Source organism: Lutra lutra, chromosome 18 (assembly GCF_902655055.1).
Source record: "Lutra lutra chromosome 18, mLutLut1.2, whole genome shotgun sequence".
In the NCBI taxonomy this organism is placed as follows: Eukaryota; Metazoa; Chordata; class Mammalia; order Carnivora; family Mustelidae; genus Lutra; species Lutra lutra.
In genome coordinates, this window is record NC_062295.1 from 23,297,870 (window position 1) to 23,318,860 (window position 20,991).

Genomic DNA, 20,991 nt, shown 5'->3' on the forward strand with positions numbered 1-20,991 from the left:
ATGGGCAGGCTGGGACAAGCAAACATAAGCATGTACACACTGTCCTTCTGCTACGCAAGAGTTTGGCTGCCTTCACCACTGGAGCCAACCATGAGCAACTGATCCCAGGACAGCTTTTGAGAAACCCTAGAGTGGGGGAGGTTGCGGTGATTGGAGAACAAGGTAGCAGAGACCCATAAGCTGAGTGGTTGGTGTTGGGGTAGGGGAACCTGGCAAACTAAGGGTCAGGTGATTGGGAACCCAAGCACAAATGTCTTTGGGAAGATTGTTTCTTTTCTCTGAGTCACAGTTTCCCTATCTATGTAATGGGGCTCTGGCCTAGCCGGCCTCCAACGACCCTTCAGGTGTGTGCTGGGAGGGCTGGGACAATGTGTATTTAGTTTGTATCACAGTGCTGTTCTTATTGGAGGTAGAGCCATTGACCCTGTTGGTTTTGAACTGGGGGATGGCAGAAATGATGCGCTATAATTAAAAATATTTGTTCTTACTAAGCTTTTCAGGGGGAGTCATGACAGAGGCTTTGAGAAATCTCTAGATTAGCCCATTCAGTCTGGGGAGTCCCTAACACCTTTAGGAGCCCTTCTTAGGGCACCTCGCTGGCTCAGTCAGTAGAGCATGTGACTCCCGATCTCAGGGTCATAAGTTCAAGCACCACTTTGTGTGTAGAGCTTACTTAAGAAAAAGAGAGAAAGAGAGAAGTCCTTCCCCAGTCTATGTATCCAGTCTTATTTTCCTAAACCCATGCTGAAATCCAGCCAGATGATCCCCACTCTCCTCCTCCCTAATTTTGCTCATATATTGAATACCCATTCCTTCTCTGCATATCCAAACCCAAATTCTATTCATTCTGCAGAGGCCTGCTTTGAAGCCACCTCCTCTTGGCAGCTTTCCTAAACTTCCTCCAAAAAGGAAATATTTGACCTTCTATAGTACTTAATCCACTCTAGTCCATATGGTGCTTACCATTCTTGGTCTTGATTTTGGGATGATGGGTATCTCCTTTTAGACTGAGTCTCCTGAGGAACAGAAGCAATGTCAGGCTTTTGTTTCTCCAGGGCCTGATACTTGAATAGATCTAATAAATACTAATTTATAACAGCGTGTCTCATGGGATCCCCTCCATGACTTCTCTGCAGTAGGTGGGTATGGCTGTGCCTGTTTTACAGATGAAGAAACTGAGGCCCAGAAACTTATCTGAGATCACCCAGAAAGGTGAATGCTGAAGCTCACCAGCACCCCCCAGTGCTCCTCAACAAGTGAAAGAAATCTCCCTACCCCCACAAGAGTGTAAAAGAGGCAGCTCAATATTTTGGGTATGTGCTTAGGTAACCTTGCTACTGCCTTTTCTTCTGTCCTTCTGTCTCTTCATCTTCTTTCTCTTCCTTTATCTTCAACGTCCTCTCCTTTTTCTTTTCTGCCTTTGGCTTCCTTTTCCTTTTCTTTTTCCTTCCATCACCTTCCTTACTTCTATCTGTGATTCTATCTGTGATTCTGTTCTGATTTCTACCTGAGGTCCTGTCCCCTCCACCACCTGCTGCCTCTGTTTTGCTGTCCAGCTTCTCCCCAAGGAAAAGATGGATGCCTATCTTGCTGTCAACCCCTAACCCTTTCTAGGTTAACTAAGAGGACGCAGGCCAGGGATGCTTCCCTCATTTTCCTCCCCTTTTGTACGGTCCACTCCAACCAGTTAGAGAGCTGTGTATGTGGACAAACAGAACTGAGGCCTAAATTTCTTCTCCAAAGCCTTGAGAGATTGGTGATACCAGGCTCCACTGCTAGGAGACATCAAGAGCAAGGAAAGTGTGGACATTGAGGGTGCTAGGGTCCCCAATGTGTATCCTACTCACTCACTTTCTCACTCATTTATTCTATATATCCTGAGTACTAACTATGGACCGGATAGTGTTCTAGGTATTGGGGGTAGGGAACATCCCCTGCCATCTTGGAGCTTACATACTAGCAGAAAGGGACACTTAGAAAGTAAACTAACACATTCTCAAGGTAATTACAGATTAGGGTTAGAGCTGTGAAGCCAATAAATGATGTGAAGAGTTGGAGATTTGGTAGGTGTTGGCTAATGTCAGAGAAGGTTTTATGAGGTTTAATTTTAGCTGAGACAGGGTTGAGGGTGAGCCTGCCAGGTAGAGAGCCGAGGTGAGACTCCAGATAAAGGGAACTGCAGAGTACAAAGGATATCTATTTGTTTGGAGCTCCACAGGAAGGCTAATGGGCTAGAGTTTAGTGAGAGAGGGAAGGTGAGTGCCATGAAATGAGGTCGGACATACGTAGCAGGGATTGTATGGAAAGTGATTTCAGAGCTTTGAGTAGGAAAAAAGCTGATTGAATTTTTAAAATTGATTTATTGTTGTAGTTAGATAGTATTTACAACTATGTCAATATTCATTGCTGAATACTATATATGATTACATTTCATTTGTCACACAAGGTTTTATTTTTTGTTGGAGTTGATAACTGCCTCATTTTTTTTCATTTGCTAGTTTTCTATTTAATTGTTACTAATTCTTTTTACATCTTCCCTTAACCTTCCAATGTAATTTTTCACAAAATCAAAAATATCAGTGCTCAAACAGGCCCATTTTCCTTTCCTGGGAGCCTTCAGGCTCCTCTTCCTGAGTGATGTGCCTGTTCCAGGCTGCTCGCTCTCTAGACATGCCATAGAGCTGTTACCTTGAAACCTCCCTTCACCTTCTTCTATGCCGGCTTGAGTTTCCTGAACCTCATTTTCCTCTTTCCCAGTTTGCCCCTTTATTTTCCTAGAGCACATTGTCTAGTAGTTTCTTGAGAAAGAGTGTGTGGGATGAAACCACTTACACTTTGCATGTCTAAAAATATCTTTATTCTGCTTATTTATAAGATGTGGCTGGGTATGGAATTATACAGAGAAAATAATTTACCCTCAGGATTTTGAAGGGATTACCTCATTGCTTTTAGCTTCCTTTTCCCTGTTGAGAAATCTGATACCATTCTTATTGCCAGAGCTTTCTATGTGCTCTTCTCTTCGCCTAGATGGTTTGAGGAGAGCATAATGGGGGCATCTGCCTGGCTCAGTCAGTGGAGCATGCAACTCTTTTTTTTTTTTTTTTTTTAGATTTTATTTATTCATTTGACAGAGAGAGAGATCACAAGTAGGCAGAGAGGCAGGCAGAGAGGGAGGAGGAAGTGAGCTCTCCGTTGAGCAGAGAGCTTGATGCGGAGCTCAATCCCAGGACCCTGAGATCATGACCTGAGCTGAAGGCAGAGGCTTAACCCACTGAGCCACCCAGGCGCCCAAGGAGCATGCAACTCATCTCGCCATCGTGAATATGAGTCCCACACTGGGTATGGAGTTTATTTAAAAATAAAATCTTAAAAAAAAAGAAGAAGAAGAATGGACTCTGGACTCACACTGCCTAGCAGTTGGCCTGTGCAATTTTGGATAAATTTCTTAATCTCTTTGCACCTCAGCTTCCTCATTTGCAAAATGGGGTTGTTGGCAGTTCAAAGGAATATATATATATATATATATATATATATATATATATATATCGCACTTCTCTTTATCACTGGTATTTTATAATTTAATAAAAATTAATGTATGTCATGTTTCATTCACTATGTTGGGAAGTCAGGAGATATGTGGTATTTACAACTTTTTAAATTTTAGAAAATTTTCTTATATCATTTCATGTATTTTTTTCCTTCCATTTCCTTTATTATCTCTTTGGAATTCCTCCTAGATGTTGAACCTCTGGGCTTTCCTCTAATTTCCATACATTTTTTTTTTTCTTCTATTGTGCATCTTTTTGTTGTTCTACTTTCTGATAAATTTCTTCAACTTTATCTTCTAAGTATTGTACTGAATTTTGAAAACTTTAGCTAAATTTTATATTCTAAATGCTTCATTCTCATTATCTTTTTATGAACACTATCTTCTTTACCTCTTTTTTTCTTCTTCTACTCCCTGTTTTATCTCTTTACTGAATTTTTTGTTTTCTTTGACTTCTTTTCAAGTTAGAGGCTTACCTCAAATGTCTGGTGATCCTTGACCGCTTATATTTAAGAATGGGGCATGGAGGGGCGCCTGGGTGGCTCAGTGGGTTAAAGCCTCTGACTTTGGCTCAGGTCATGATCCCAGGGTCTTGGGATCAAGCCCTGTGTTGGGCTCTCTGCTCAGCAGGGAGCTTGCTTCTCCCTCTCTCTATCTGCTTGCCTCTTTGCCTACTTGTGATCTCTGTCAAATAAATATCTTAAAAAAAGAAAAAGAAAAAAAAGAATGGGGCATTGAAAAGAATGTGCCTGAGTGAAACTTCTCAACTGGGAGGCTTCCTGGTACAGGGATTTTCACTGGGGACTCACCAAATGTTTATATAGGTCTTTTTTTCTGGGCACATTCTTTTTCTCCAGAGAAGCAAAGGCAGTATAAGCTTCCCAGACAGTGTTTTTAAGGGGGTAAGTGGGCTGGGGCAGTCTCTTTCAGCCTTTATTCTTATTTTTGGTCAGGCCCCTGTCCTTTACTGTGGTGTCCCCAGCTTTGTAGTATTTTTAAAATTCATTTTTCAGAAAGTAAACCTCCCTTTACCTACAGAGGTAAGAGGCAGTCATCTGGTTATGTGACATGGGGGAGAGGTTTATGAACTTCAAAGATATAATTACCCTGTATAGAAGCTTTCAAACAGTATCTGTCTTTATCCCCACCCTTGACCCGTTAGTACCTCCAAAGCACATCTCCTTGCTTCCTGTTAGTATTCCCCAACTCTGAAGGCATTTACTTTGGCTTCCTCTATTCTGCTAAGTCAGTTACCCTTCTTCCACCTACTTTAAATCTTCCAAGAAGTGTTAGGCCCTTTCTTTTCCTCTCCCATCCGCTAGCCCTTGGGTTTTATGCCTGTTTTGAGTCCTTTGCTATCAACACAGGGAGAGGGGTGCAAACCTAAATCTAGGTGTTAAATCCTCTGTCCAGAATCCGGGAAAACATTTGCGCTCTCCACTTGCCAGACTCTAAATGTATCAATTGGTTCATTTTATAAGACTGTAAAAGAGTCAGAATTCCAAGAATCCAAACATTAGCCACAAGAATTTTTCCACAAAGTCCTTTTTATTTCGCTAGAAATTATTTTATTGATTAAATCACCAGGAATTTTCAACACAAGATCGAACGTCTTAATGACCACCAAGGTTTGGGCTCTGGGGCTTGTTCTGCCTCTCCCAGTCCTTAAAGGGGTTTAGAGAGAGAGACGTCATTAACAGAGACCAAATGAGATGGTCGCAGGTCCTCCTTTCCCAATCATTGGACAAGCTGCTCAATTCTTGTCCAGAGCAGGAAAGAGCCAGTACTTCAGAAAAATCTAATAAAGAATTTGACAATGCAATGTAAGATCTCTCTTAATTTAGATTTATCAACAATATTGGCCAAACTTATTTGCTTCTGATCTAAATCATTTTGCAATTTACCTTTTTTTATTATTTATTTATTTATTTATTTTTTGGTGTGTATGTAATTCTAACAAATAACCTCACTCCCTGTGCAGGCATGAATCAACCCAGTGCCAAGAAAAAAAATCCCTCAAACCAGAATAGCTTTATCTTGCTCTTGGAAAGAAGTAACAGAGGTTTTTCTGCTTTTCTTCCAGATATGAGATGAACAAACCTCCCCCTGAAGTCCAAAATGTTACTTCTGGCCTTGAAATGTGCAGCTTATGATGGGCTGATTCAAATCACCTCGAAAGGGCCACTGGAACTACTATGCAGGCAGCCTTCTTTGGAAATTTCTTCTTAAAATAAAGTTCTGAGAATCGTTCATGATTGTGTACAAAGGCTCTAAGGTCCAAACAACTTCTGCTATTCCATCTCATGAACTAGGCTCAGAGGAGGCACTGGAATTGTCAGGAGCAAGAGCAGTAGCAGTGGCCCCACGAGGTAGGACCTCAATAACTCGAGGCTTGTCAATGATCCGGGCTGTCCGGTTTCCCTTTTCCACAATACCGACGATCCATGCTTGGTGACCCTCTCCATACTTGGAAGATTTGATTTCAGAACAAAAGCGAGCTGCCTGTTCTCTTGGCAGACAAATCAGTAATCCCCCAGAGGTTTCCGCTGAGGTTCCTTGAAGGAGCCCAAAGCGCCCACTGGCCTTGCTGATGGCAGCCATCTTGGCAATAATTGGCAGATTATGAATTACAAACGACACCTCATTTCTCTGTTGTTTTGCAAGGTTCTGAGAGTGTCCTAGAATGCCAAAGCCTGTGATATCTGTGGCTGCGTGTGCATTAAACGTGTGCATTAAGCCAGCAGCAGTTCTGTTCAGGGTCGCCATATTGAACATGGCTTCCTGATAAGCCAGCTCTACCTCTTCTCTGGAGACCACCATATTTATTTTATTCCATCTCTCAGGATTATCTAGCCATTGGTGGGCATTGACAGCAACTTGGGTTCCTAAGGGTTTGGTTAACACGAGCACATCCCCCACAACTGCACTGTCGGGCATGATGAATTCATTGGGCTGACATACCACAGTGGCAACCCCACCGACGATAATCCAAGGGTTTACCACCGTTTGTCCACCAGTCACTGCAGTCCCTCCTTCCTCAGCAGCATCGCGAAAGCCTTTGATCATGAGTGGTGTTATCTTTTCTCGTTCCTCCTCGGTCATACTCTGGCTGACGCTGAGTAACATCAACATGTTGTCACATTCGGTGATGCCCATGGCGTAGAGGTCACTCAGCACGTTGGCACACGCTATGCGCCCCATCATGTAGGGATCTTCCACCAAGGGGTAAAAGAAGTCCGTGGTCTGCACCAGCGACAGGCCCCCGTGCCTCAGCGGTATGACGCACGAGTCCATCCCAATGCCCAGGGCTGGAAAGGTGGGGTTGGGTTCGGCCCCCGCCGCCAGGCCGCCTTCCTGGGCCGGCTCTTCATGGCCTCCCACCAGGCCCAGGCCCAGCGCGGGCCGCACGTCGGGCCGCGTCAGTCCCGCCAGGAGTTTGAGCAGTGTCTCCTGGGGGACCTTGCAGCCTCAGCCCTTCATGCCAGAGAAGCCCGTCAGCCGCCAGCTCGGGCTGAAGCCCAGCGCCTGGGGCTCGAAGGGCCGGTAGCTCGAGAAGCCCCGGCCCAGGGACAAGCCCGCGGGGCCCGAGCCTTCCGCGGCCGCCGCCGCCACCACCTCTCCGCCGGCGCCCGTCACCGCGGCTTCCGCCATTGCGCCTGCTGGTCAGGGAGGGAAAAGAGGAGAGGAGACCCCCCTTCTATTTTCTACTCCAGTTACCACCGACTAACAGATATTACCGCAGAGAGTCCCCCCGGCACGACTCGCGCCGCCGCATCCACGCCTCGCCGCGCCGCGCGCTCCTTGCCTTCCTGAGGGAGGGGCCGCCGGCTCCCGTACTTATAGTCCTAGTGATTGACAGCCGTGCCATCCAATGACCACTCCGCTCCCGAGAGGCGGGTTTCCTTCCGTCTAGCAGATAAATTACAAATCAACCAGCCGCTTGCGAAATCGGTCCCGGTGACATTACCCGCCAGCGCTGCGGTTCGCTCCCCCAGTTGTAATTTAAACGCTCTCCTGGCAGTGGCTGACGGAACTTTCCTCCCCTAGAGACAGTTTACCAAGGGCAGCATTTTCGAAGATGAGGAAGATCGGTCACTTGGCAGATCTCACGCAGGTCGGAATGGTCCGAGGGTCATTTGACAGCGCTCGTGACCAGTCCAGGATAGGAAAACAGCCCAGGGAAAAATTCGGAAAGAATAATGAGAAATTAGATAGGAAGTTACTACCATTAAGCAAGCAAACACTAGCAACAAAATAATGAAATGTTAAAATGGGCTTCAAAGAATTTTGAGATTCAGGGGCGCCTGGCCGTTTCAGTCGGAAGAACATGTGACTCTTGATCTCGGGGTCTGAGTTCCAGCCCCGCATTGGGGGGTCGAAATTACACTTAAAGAATAAGATCTTAAAGTCTTCTAAGACTCGTAAGTCCAGGGGCACCTAGGTGGCTCAGTGGTTTAAGCCACTGCCTTCAGCTCAGGTCATGATCTCAGGGTCCTGGGATGGAGCCCCACATCGGGCTCTCTGCTCAGCAGGGAGCCTGCTTCCCCCTGCCTCTCTGCCTACTTGTGATCTCTCTCTCTCTGTCAAATAAATAAATAAAATTTTTTTAAAAAGACTCTTAAGTCCACCACTAACTGTGAGTCACTTTCCCTCTCTGGCATCAGTTGACTTCTGGACAACAAAGTGGCTTATCTTGTTCTGTTCTAAAGTTTCTATAGATCTTTAAGTTAGTATATATGATAATCTGTAATGTATCCATTAAGAGCAATTTGCCAATATCTATTAAGAACACAATTTTACATAATACCTTTGACTCACCAGTTCCAATTCTAGGACTTTATCCTACAGATGCACTCAGGAGCTGTGAGTGGGAAATGATAGAGTTCTTTTATTTTGTTTTGTTATTTCTGTGCTGCTTGTAATATTAACATACTGGAAAGAACTTAAATGTTTATCAAATGTGATTAAAATAAATCATGGTACATTTATATAATAGACTACCCAAGCAACTCTAAAACAGAATGAGAAAACATTGATGTAATTATATTGATAATAGTTACAATTCTAAGAGGTATCTTTCTAAATGCTTTAGTATATTAACTAACTCAGTTCTTACAAAAACCTTTGAGTTAGGATTCTTTCCACGTTTTACAGATAAGGAATATAATGCACAGAGAGATTAAATGACCCACTCAAGGTCATAGCCAGTTTAGAATGGAGCTGGATATGAATCCAAGCAAACCTGTTCCAAAGACCACCAGGTTATATCGTCTATGATGTTTGTTAAGAGAAACAAGCAAACTTCTGAGCAGTATTTATAGGATACTATTATTTGTTGTAAAAGGGGGAAATGTATGCAATGGCATATTTCTGGGAGGAGAATCACCAGAAACTGGTGAATTGATTGCCTCTGGGGAGGGAATGAGGTGGTTTTGGATGGGAGATTCTTCACTGAATTATCTTCTTGTTCCTTTAACATTTGGACCTTAAATTTTTTTTGAATTTTTTAAAAAAAGATTTTACTTATGTATTTGTCAGAGAGAGCGCGAGTGAGCACAAGCAGGGGGAGCAGCAGGCAGAGGGAGATGCAGGCTCCCTGCTTAGCAAGGGATTATGCTCTGAACCAAAGACAGATGCTTAACCAATTTAGCCACCCAGACATCCCTTAAAGTTGTTTTTTTAAAATATTTAAGTGTATTACATACTTAAAACAACAACAACAACAACAACCTGCCTATGAGACTATAAATTGGTACAACCTTTTTGTAAAAGAGTTTGGCTTTAACTGCTTAAATCAGACATGTGCAAACCCACTCCCCGTCAGTTCTAGCCATAAAACATGCCCTAGAGAAACTCCTGCAAAGGTGCCCAGGAGACACGTGCAAGAATGTAGGAGCTCTGGAGATTGATTACACAACAATGTGAAGAATGAACACTACTGAACTATACACTTAAAAGAGATAAGATGGTAAATTTTACGTTATATTTTACCACAATTAAAAATGTAAAAACATAGGAGATACTTATAGCTCTTCTCGTAAGTCATTACATTTAGCTTTTATTATTCTCCAGTACAGTGTGAAGGCATGGAGTAAACTGGAAGAAACTCAAACATTAAAATTAGACTGAGTTGCAGTCTTGGCTCTCCTAATGACCTTGGGCAAATTGTCTAACCTCTAGAAACCCCACTTTTACTACCTATAAAATAGTCCTTTCACCTGAAGATAATGATAGACACCAGATGGAGTGTTTATGAGAATTAAATTTTTAAAATATGTGTGAAGCTCTTAACATGGTTCCTGGCCGTTGGTAAGCTTAACATAAATGACAGAACCTAGTATTGTACACCACTGTTAATGTGGATATAGTAGGGGCTGGAATTTAAATTCACAAAACTTACAACATCTTGGAATTTTTTTTTAATAAAAACAAGTCCCTTTGTCTTCCTAAAGAAAAAGAAGACTGGAAGACCAGAACACTGGTCTTCCGTGTGTCTGTTAACAGGGAACGCATAATAAACATAAACATAAACATAAGCAAATCGTCGTATAACTACCCAACGGGATATTGTTTATCTGTGAAAATGAATGATAGGTCTAGACATCGTCAATATGGATAATCTCAAAGATAAAATGTTGGGAGCAAGAAGCCCGTTGCAGAAGAATCCATAAACTAAGATGCCATTTATACAAAGTTTAACACCAGGCAAAGCAATAATATATTGATAAGAGATGCAAAATGATTTAAAAAAAAAGTTTTTAAGAGTAAGAGAGTTGGGATCGGGAGGGAGACAAACCATAAGAGACTCTTAATCTCACAAAACAAACTGAGGGTTGCCGGGGTGGGGGATAGGGAGAAGGTGATTGGGTTATGGAAGGTATGTGCTATGGTGAGTGCTGTGAAGTGTGTAAACCTGGCGATTCACAGACCTGTACCCCTGGGGCTAATACTACATTATATGTTTTAAAAATTAAAAATTAAAAAAAAGAGTAAGAGAGTGGATGATTAACAAAATTTAGCATAGGAATTATCTCTGGGGAAGGGGGCCTAGGGTTCTGTTTTCTGTTCTTGGTCTGGGGTGTAGTTACATGATGTTCTTTAAACCATGCACATCTATTTTCCCCATGCTCTTTTTGTAAACTGCATGTCAACATTTAAAAAAAAAAGGAAAAGTTGCTATATTTCAGAATTAAAAATACTAAAGGGAAAACGAAATAATGAAAAAACAAGATATATGGAAGCAAGAGACTGCTGGATTTTTTCTGAACGTTGGATTAGCTGTCAGTGAGCTGCCTGCCCTTGAAGAAAAGATACAATCTTTGTACATCTTAGTTTCCCCTTCTGTAAAATGAGGGTCATCTCTGCTTAGGATCTGGTGTGAGGATCATATGAAAATCTCCACTATGAAACCTTCTTTGTAAAATGTTCAGTATCGGGGGCGCCTGGGTGGCTCAGTGGGTTAAAGCCTCTGCATTCGGCTCAGGTCATGATCTCAGGGTCCTGGGATGGAGCCCCACATCGGGCTCTCTGCTTGGCGGGGAGCCTGCTTCCCCCCACTCTCTGCCTGCGTCTCTGCCTACTTGTGATCTCTCTCTCTCTGTGTCAAATAAATAAAATCTTAAAAAAAAATAAAATGTTCAGTATATTGTACCTGTGACGGATCTTCTTATCACTAAGGGAAAAATGAAAACGCTCTGCTTACATCTGTAGTCACCTCACCTGGGTTAAAAAGTGATTAAATCAGGTGCCCCTGTTTATATGCTCTCTTTGTTCTTTGGACTTTCTCCTCTTGGCATTTATGACAGTTTGGAATTTTTTTTTCAAGATTTAATTTATTTATTTGACAGAGAGTAAGAGAGAGCAAGCAAGAGAGCACAAGCAGGGGGAGTTGCAGAGGGAGAGGGAGAAGCAGACTCCCTGCTAGCAGGGAGCCCGATTCCTGGCTCAGTCCCAGGACCCCGAGATCATGACCTGAGCCTGAAGGCAGACACTTAACCAACTGAGCCACCCAGGTGCCCCTCTTTTTTTTTTTTTAAGATTTATTTATTTATTTGAGAGAGAGAGAGAGCAGAAGTAGAGGGGAGGGGCAGAGGGAGAGAGAGAAGCAGACTCCGCACTGAGCAGGGAGCCCTGATGGGCTGGATCCCAGGACCCTGAGATCATGACCTAAGGCAGCCACTTAACCAACTGGGCCACCCAGGCGCCCCTGAAATTCTGTATTCATGTGATTACGCCATGACTGTCTGCCCCACTGGTCTGTAAGCTGCATGGGGCCGGGGCTGCCCTGTTGCATCCACCCTGGCTGCCTTGGCACTTTACATGGCAATGACATTTGATGAACAAATACATCATTTCATGCAACACAATGTGCTGAGCTCATATGATGAGCTTGCACTTCATCTCCTCATTAATGCTCATAGCAAGCCCTAGGGAACTGGCATTATTAGCTCCATTTTAGAGATGAGGAAACTGAGGTCTCTAATAGGTCAGGAGTCCTGCCCAGGATCACCTAGTGAAAATACAAACCTAGGTCTGTTTGACCTGAAGGCTTGTGCTCTATCCCTCGTCCTGGCACTCCCCACCTTGAGAATACTAACAGCCCCCATTCGTGCACCTCAAGGAACCAGGACTCTTTGGAGGGAAGGTGTCTTTTCTTTTCTTTTTAAGATTTTATTTATTTGTCAGAGAACGAGTGAGCACAAGCAGGGGGAGCCTCAGAGCTCCTTAGAGCTCTGCCTGCACAAGCAGGCAGAGGGAGAAGCAGGCTCCCCGCAGAGCAAGGAGCCTGATTCAGGGCTGGAGTCCAGAACCCTGGGATCATGACCTGAGCTGCAGGCAGATGCTTAACTAACTGAGCCACCCAGGTGCCCCTGGAGGGAAGGTTTCATCCCTATAGTTCCCTAATGCTTCTATTTGGAAGCAATGTTCACTCAGGCCAAGAAAGTTAGGAATCTGCCTTGGTCAGGGACCAACCCACTAGACTCAGAACAAGTTCATGTGCCATTGTGCCAGTGATCCACATGAGGCCTCTCGAGGTTGATCCTTGTGACTGTATCATGAGCATTTGAAAGCATTCCTTTTATCTTGTTCTTGTTTTTCACTGAAAGAGCCATTGAACCACATTTATGGCTTGGGTTAAAACTTATGGGTCAGAGATTGCAAGAGTACAAACCTGGAGGTGGGAAAGCAGACAAAGGAGAGAGAGAGGTTTTAAAGAATAAGAGGGTTTGAAAGGAGCCTTTCGTTTGGTTTTCATATACAACAAAAGCAATGGGGCTAATGCTAGTTAGTTTTTTTTCTCATTATGATAATTTCCAGTTATAACACTACACTTTAAGGTTCAGTACACTTTATGTTTTTATTTTTTTAAGATTTTATTTTTAAGTCATCTCTACACCCAACGTGGAGCTCAAACTCACAACCCCAAGGGCAGGAGCTGTATGCTCTATTGACTGAGCCAATCAGGTGCCCCAGGTTCAGCACACTTTAAAGAATTTTAAAATTGTGGTAAACTATACACTCAGTGTTTTTCTAGTATACCGAAAATACTTCAATGAGTTTAGTAGACTTCTTCTTCTTTTTTTTTTTTTTGGCTTAGTGCACTTAAAAAACATTTTATTTTTTTTAAAATTTTTCTAAAGTCTTTATTTTTAAGTAATCTCTGCACTCAAGGTGGGACTCGAACTTACAACCCTGAAATCAAGAGTTGCATACTCTATTGACTAAGCCAAAAAACTTATTACACAATCATTATGCTGTTATTGGAGAAAAATCACAAAATGCAGCTTAGTAAAAAGGAATAAAGTTAAATAACTCAAAATACCTCCTCCTCAGAGAGAAGTGTTCGCAATACTCCTTCAAGGTGTGAGGGGAGCCACTACCTCACACTGAACTCCAGGGGGCGCCCTGTCACCCCTCCAGGTCAAGTAGGGCTGTGCGCTGTCTTCTTGCTTAGACTTCTTAACTTTTTAAAACAAAAACGGGATCATTCCTAGTATTTCTAGTAAGAAATAACATAATGGATGAAAATAATCCGTCATTAATAGATATCAACACTCCTGCTGGGATCATTCATAAATACTTATTGAAAACTTTTTTTAAAAAGATTTTATGTATTTGACAGAGAGCACAAGCAGGGAGGGGCAGAGGAGGAGGGAGAAAGAATCTGAAGCGCACTCTGTGCTGAATGTGGAGCCTGACGTGGGATTTGATCACATGACCCTGAGATCATGACCTGAGCTGAAACCAGGAGTTGGACATTTTATGGACTGAACCACCCAGGTGCCCCCTATTTATTGAAAACTTTGGTGCACTAGATATTGAAGCTGTAACAATGAATTCCAGGCAGAAGTCCCTGTCCTCATGGAGCTGACATACTAATGGAAAGAGATCGAAATAAGTAAGATCAATTATTAGTTAGGAATAGATATTGAGGAGGGAAAAATGAAGTCTGAAGAGAGGGAGGATAGGAAATCTGGTATGTGAATGTGACTTCGAAGTAAAGATCTGAATAAAGGGAAGAATAGCATGCAGATATCTGGGAAAGAATGTTTCAGGCAGAGAATGGCAAATGCAAAGGCCCTGAGGCAGGAATATACCTGGGGCATTCTAGGAGCAACAAGGCAGCCAGGATGACTGGTACACATTGAGTGGAGAGAGCTGAAGGGAATGAGGTCATACAGGTGCATCACAAGATTGGTGAAGATGGCACAGGACATAGCGCCTTACAGGTCTTTGTAGGACTGATGTAATCTGACTTTACTCTGCAGTAAAACCCTAGAGGTCAAAATATTCCCCATTGGTCTCAGCCCCCACCACCCTGGCCCAACATCCAGGTCAGTGTTCCCATAGCCGGCCCCCGACCCTGAGCCTGACCCAGGCCAGGCACAGCCTCAGTTCCCAATCCCACCTCCCTTGGGCTTGTCCTGTGGGGCTGCCAGCAATAGGCTGTACCTTGGGAAACTTCAGAACTGACACCTATGTTCACGGCCCCTCACACTATTAACCATCTTCCATCACCTTATGGGGCAGGAAGTTTCATCTTTGCCTTTGGGGTAAATGTGAGAAGCCATACTAAGTTACTGCTTGCCATAATAACAAGAGAGACACAGGACAGAAAGAGACTCAGAGTGATGGCAGAACTCAGAGAATGGAAGGTTTGGAGAGGGAGATAAAGAGTGAGAAGGTGATTTGGAAGGTGCTGAGGAAGGGACTCGTGGGATAACCTGGCAAAACAGCATTCTTTGCAGAAAAGCACCCATGGCAAAGGCCCCAAGATGAGCAAGCCTCGTGTGTTGGGTGGAGGCCAGTGTGGCTCGTGACAAGTGGGTGAGGGAGAGAGGAGGAGGTGGTGACGTCACAGTGGCAAAGAAGGGCTGGATGTGCAGGGCCCCTGGACTATGGTACGGCCTTTGGCTTTGGCTCTGGGTAAGATGGGAGCCATGGGATGGTTTAGACCAAAGGGTGACATGGTCACTCTGGCTGGGGTGAGAGTGGACTGAGTTGGCAAAAACCCAGGGGAGAGACGATGGTGACTTGGTTACATTGGAGATAATGATGAGTGGTCATATTTTGGGAATTCTGGAACCAACAGATTTCCTGATGGATTAGATGGAAGGTCTGATCCCCCAAGGTTGGGATGCCTGGGTGGCTCAGTCAGTAAAGCATCTGCCTTCAGCTCAGGTCATGATCCCAGAGTCCTAGGATCGAGCCCCCCCATTTGGCTCCCTGCCCAGCAGGGAACCTGCTTCTTCTTCTCCTCTGCCTCCCCTGCTTGTCTACACCCTTTCTCTCTCTCTCTTGCATGTATTCGTTCTCTCAAATAAGTAAAATTTTTTTTAAAAAGATCCAATGGGCCATGTGAAGGAATTTTGTGATTTTTTTCCTAAGAGAAAGGGGAAATCACAGGATTGGTTTTAAGCAGGGAGGTGGCATGGTTGTATTTGTGATTTTGAAAGATCACTCTGGCTGCTATATCAAGAACAGACAGGAAGGGAATGCTGTGGCAGAGGATGGTGGCGACTTGGACTAGGGTAGAGTAGGGTATGGGATGGACAGAACACAGCACAGTTCTCTCTGCCTCAGGGCCTTTGCACCAGTCACTGTTAATTACCCAACAATGCTTCATGCCCAACAAACCCTATTATCTCCAAGACTTCAGGAAATCCCTCCCCTGTGACCCTATAACCCTGAAATTTCCTTGTTTTAGCAATTATCACACTAGATTTTCTCTGACATCTGTGAGGTCCTCATACCTAGGACCACACCTCACTGGATTCCAGGAGCTCAACGCCCAGCATGGGCTCTGGTGCAGAGAAGGCCTTAGAGAACTTTGTTGAATGAATAAATAGAAAGAATGTGAATAAGGTGAGAGATTGACGCCCTGATATTTGGAGCTCACCTCTGTGCTCTCTCTCCCAAATAAATAAATAAAATCTTAATAATAATAAAAAAAAGATGTAACACACACCAGTAATTTGCTTTTCTTCTCCTTACATCAACATGACAATCTTTCTGTGCTAGTACATGTCAATCTACCATATTTTGCTAAAGGCTGAGTAGTATTTCATAAAATGGGTTTACTTAACTGGTATAACCAACTTCTTATTATTGTTAGATATTCAATTTATTTTTTCCTTTTATATTTTTTAAAAGATTTTATTTGGGCCTCTGGGTGGCTCAGTTGTTGGGCGTCTGCCTTTGGCTCAGGTCATGATCCCAGGGTCCTGGGTTCCATACCTGCACTGGGCTCCCTGCTCAGTGGAAAGCTGCTTCTCCCACTCCCCCATTTGTGTTCCCTCTCTGTGTCTCTCTGTGTCAAAATAAATAAAACCTTTAAAAAAAGATTTTATTTATTTATTTGACACACAGAGAGATAGAACAAGCAGGGGGAGTAGCAGGCTGAGAGGAGAGGGAGAGGGAGAGAGGAGAGGAGATGGAGAGGGAGAAACAGGCTCTCCACTGAGCAGGGAGCCCTATGCAGGGCTCGATCCCAGGATCCTGGGATAATAACTTGAGTCGAAGGCAGATGCTTAACTGACTGAGCCACCCACATGTCCCTATTTTTCCCTTTTTAATCTTTTTAAAAAAGATTTTATCCATTTATTTGACAGACAGAGATCACAAGTAGGCAGAGAGGCAGGCAGAGAGAGAGGGGGAAGGAGGCTCCCCGCGGAGCAGAGAGCCCGATTCGGGGCTCGATCCCAGGACCCTGGGAATCATGACCTGAGCCAAAGGCTGAGGCTTTGACCCACTGAGCCACCCAGGCGCCCTCCCTTTTTTAATTAAAGTATTTCCTTGAGGGGCGCCTGGGTGGCTCAGTGGGTTAAGCATCTGCCTTCAACTCAGGTCATGATCTCAGGGTCCTGGGATCGACCCCCACATCGGGCTCTCTACTCAGCAGGGAGTCTACTTCCCTCTCTCTGTCTGCCTGCTTCTCTGCCTAGTTGTGGTCTCTGTCTGTCAAATAAATAAATAAAATCTTTTTTAAAAAAAAAGTATTTCCTTGAATATCCTCATTGCATTTATTTCAAGGCACCAGATTTTAGGAGGATCGCTTTAACAGGTGTTCCTCCTGAGGTGGTCAGAGGACTTGAGACTTTGTCTTAAGGGGAATATTAGATATAATTATTCAGCCTGGAAGAGAGACTGATAAGTTGTGTCCACACTTCTGAAGAGGCTTCCAGATGGGAAAAAGAACGGATTTGTCCCAGGCATTTCAGCCGGAGAGAATCAGGTCTGAAGCATGGAAGTCACAGAGAGGCAAGCTCACATGTAATACAAGAAAACATTTTCCTATGAGCAGAGCCGCAGGAGATGCAGTGGACCTCCTTGGGAAGTCGTGAGCATCCTGTCTCTGGAGGGCTGGCAGGAGAACCTGGTTGAAGATTTACTAGGAAGTATGATATAAGGGACTTTTGTGCAGTAGGCCAAAGTTGAATTAGGTGATATTTGAGAGTCCTTTCAAATCTGAAATTTTGTTACTATTTTTTTCCGAATATTTTTACTTATTTATTTATTTATTTACTTGAGAGAGAGAAAGAAAGGAGGGAGGGACAAAGGGAGGGGGAGAGAGAGATTCCCAAGCAGGCTCCCTGCTGAGTGCGGAGCCTGACACAGGGCTCCATCTCACGACCCCAAGATCACCATCCCAAGATCATGACTCCAAGATCATGACCGGGGCTGAAACCGAGAGTCGGAATTTACCTGACTGAGCCCCCCAGGCCCCCTATTATGACACTTCTAACCCAAGGTATCCTAAAGGATGGCACAAAGAAGTTGGCAGGATGCCTCAGGGCTGGGAAGGTTTCAATAAGTGGCGATGGGAATGCACATTCCAGGCAAAGGCTGATGAAAGATTGAGGGGAGAAAAGTAGGGCATGAAGCTAAAGAAAGTTATGGAGTAAGATTTGAGCTTACCCCAGGTAACGAAGAACTTCAAAGGTTGGGGGTGAGGTGGCCAGATGCTGGTTTGTGTTTAGGACCCTGTTTCCTTGGCAGTAGCTGGTTCCCGTAGGGTGAACATTTCACCCCAGCTCGGTCAAGTTCTTTTTGCTGAGAAATTTAGAGTATGTGGAAAGTTGGGCTGAGGTTGGCACCGAAGGACAACCTCCTTCAAGCCTTTGTTGAAGAGGTGGAGAATGGGGCTCTCTTCCAGCCACCTGGAAGACCTGGTGGTATTTGGGTTTTTCTAAGGGCTTTGTGATACCCTTTAGACAAATGTATTTGTTGGCTTTCCGTCAGCTCAGATGGGTTCCTGTGACTTGCCACAACGTGACAGTTGGCCAAGACCCCCCAATTAAGAGGGAGTCATCCACCGCCTTGAAGAAACTTCAGGAACATTCAGCTGGAGGAGCAGTGGAAGAAAGGGTTGAGAAGAGTCTGATAGGTGGCGAGACCAGGGAGGAGGCCTTCCTAATCTCTTAGATAATCAACCAAGCGGTTGCTTCCCCCGCTAAACACTCCACCTCATTATACAGTACAAACATGTTCCGCCATGACAAGTCTTCCGGGTTCTGTCTGACTTGTTTTCTAGATGGACTCAAGTTACCTAGTCAGAAGACAGGGAAGGTTTTCCTTTTTTCCCCACAGAAGTAGAGTGATGGCAGGGAGTTCACTTTCCTTGATGCAGCAAATAAGATAGGCTGGGGTTACCAATATCCCCACTGTAGGCCAAATGTGAAGTTTGGTCATTTTGGAAGTTCAAGAACAATGGGGCACGTCTGGAGAACTAGAAGGGTAACCCAGCAGAAGACCTATTCGAGAGGGAGCCTTGATAGAAGTGTCCTGAGGTTGGGGAGGCTCAGACTAGAATGACCTTAACCCTGGAGTGACATTCTGGTTGTCCACAGACAGGGAGGCTCTTCCTGACTTCACCGCAGCTCTGGTGTTTTAACGTCTTGGGGTGAATAGCCAAGTATTATTTTATGTACGGTTTTGGTTATAGAACTACAGCCAACATGTGAAGCCTAGAGCAGCTCACATACAAGGGAGTGGAGCACAAGGGAAATATCTCTGAAGATTTTCTGAACTAGCAGAGGATCTGCAGGAAGCTGGAGATCTTGAACTAGCCCCTAGGGATAATGAGGCACAACGGCAGGTGTATTCACATTCATAGGATTCTACTGGAACTCACAGTCCCCCAGAAGCCTGAGCTGTGGAGGGAGGAGGGAACCAAGGCCCGGAGGGTAAAGAGGGCAGTGGCACCACAGAGCAAGACAGTACTGCTTAGAACTAGCTCCCAGGCTTCTGGACCTGAACGATAGGCTCTTTTGGACACCGTCAACCATGTGCCCAGAGGCTGGAAAGTGAAGCCCCCAGAGTGAGATCACCCAGTGACAACGGGGCTCCATGGCCTGCCCGTGAACACTCAAGACAGCCATCTTGTAGAAAATCCCTACCTGTGGTGCATTCAGCTCAGCCCTCCCTCAGAAAATCCCAAATAGAGTTTCTAGAACTTTAGAATGCCCTGCTACCCCTAGCCATGAGATCATAAGAGCCATGGAATAGGGGGGTGGCCTCCCAGCCCCACCCACTCTGGAGCCCTCTGGGCCTTTGTTACCTCCCCTCCCCCGCGAGGCCCAGCCTCGGGTAGTTACTCCCTCTAACTTCCTGGCAGGTGGGAAGCAAGGGAAAGGGCACTGTGATGAACCGATGTTTCTGCTAGAACCATCCTGACCAAAGTGGCCTATATTATTCTACCCAGGAGGAAGTGGTGGGTGGGGAGCCCCGGCTAGCAGGCAGCTGTGGATGGCAACTTGCACCAGCAAATCTTTGGGGTGAATCTGAAAAGAGAACTTTGCCCTGGTTTGTCCTGGGTTTGTAGGCAGTGAGGCCTGGTGGATTGGGGGTGGGGTGGTGCGGGGGAGGCCCCAGCTTGCTTTTCCTGCTGCCATCTACATCAGCCAGGAACCCACTGGTCCCCAAACAAGCTCAGAGGCTCCCCGCTGCCATGCCCTTACTTAATGCAACCTTGTATTCATTTAAGCATCACAAGGGAAAGGGCTCAGCATGGCTGTACTGGAACTAAGGAGGCCATCGGGAATGGAGGCAGCCCTCCAAGCCATCACCACTCTTCGTTCATAGACCTCACGATTATCTCTCATGACATCCATTTCTCTGTATGTCTGCACCATTCTCCCCTCCCTTGTGAACTAGCCCGTCCCCTCTGCATCCTCCAGTTTCTGTTCTGAAGGGAGCCAACTGATTGCTAACCTGCCACCAACTTATTATTTAATTTCATATATTAAGTTAAATCTATTATTTAATTTAGGCCTCCACTTTCAACTCCCCAACCTCTCTTTCTTGGACAATACAGCTTTTTGCTCCTAAGAATCTAGACCCTGGAAAGCAAAAGCCTCTTCATTGTCCTTAGAAGCAAGAGGAGACCCAAGCATTCATGCATTAGTAAATATTTGCTGACTACATATTTATCTACTAGGCTCCATGCACTGTTTTAGGTACTGGGGATACAACAGTGAATAGCAATGACAAATAATAAAGCTGTCCTGGTGGAGTTTATATTGTAATAGGAAAGATGGACAATAACCCAGGTGGATAAGTAAATTGGATAGTATAAGTAGAAGCCCACAAGTGCTAAGGAGCAAAATTCAAAGGAGATGATGCAGGAATGAGCCATGAGGCTTTCTTGGGAAAGCCAAGCAAAAGAATGGCAAGTGCAAAGGCCCTGAGGCAGAGGTATGATGGAATGAGCAAAGAGCCACGACAGCAGTGTAGTTGAAAAGCAGTGAGAAAGAGGGGGACTGGGTTTCAGAGAGATAATGAGATGACTGATAGGTGAAGGCTTTCTGGGCTACAGTGAGAACTCTGTCTTATATTTTGAGTGAAATGGAGAAGCACTGGAGGGTTTTGAGCAAGAGAATAAAATGATCTGATCTATATTTTTAAAGGATCTCTCTGGCTGCTGTGTGAAGAACAGACTATAG

The 20,991-nt window shown here is 44.6% G+C and overlaps 1 protein-coding gene across 1 annotated transcript; it reads right to left on the reverse strand.

Moving 5' to 3' along the window:
- Nucleotides 1-5,094: 5,094 nt before the first annotated feature.
- On the reverse strand, nt 5,095-7,367 carry SEPHS2 (selenophosphate synthetase 2). Its single transcript, XM_047714416.1, has one exon. It carries the CDS (start codon nt 7,196-7,198, stop codon nt 5,849-5,851), a length of 1,350 nt encoding a protein of 449 aa, XP_047570372.1. The 5' UTR covers nt 7,199-7,367; the 3' UTR covers nt 5,095-5,848.
- Between the last annotated feature and the right edge of the window lie 13,624 nt (nt 7,368-20,991).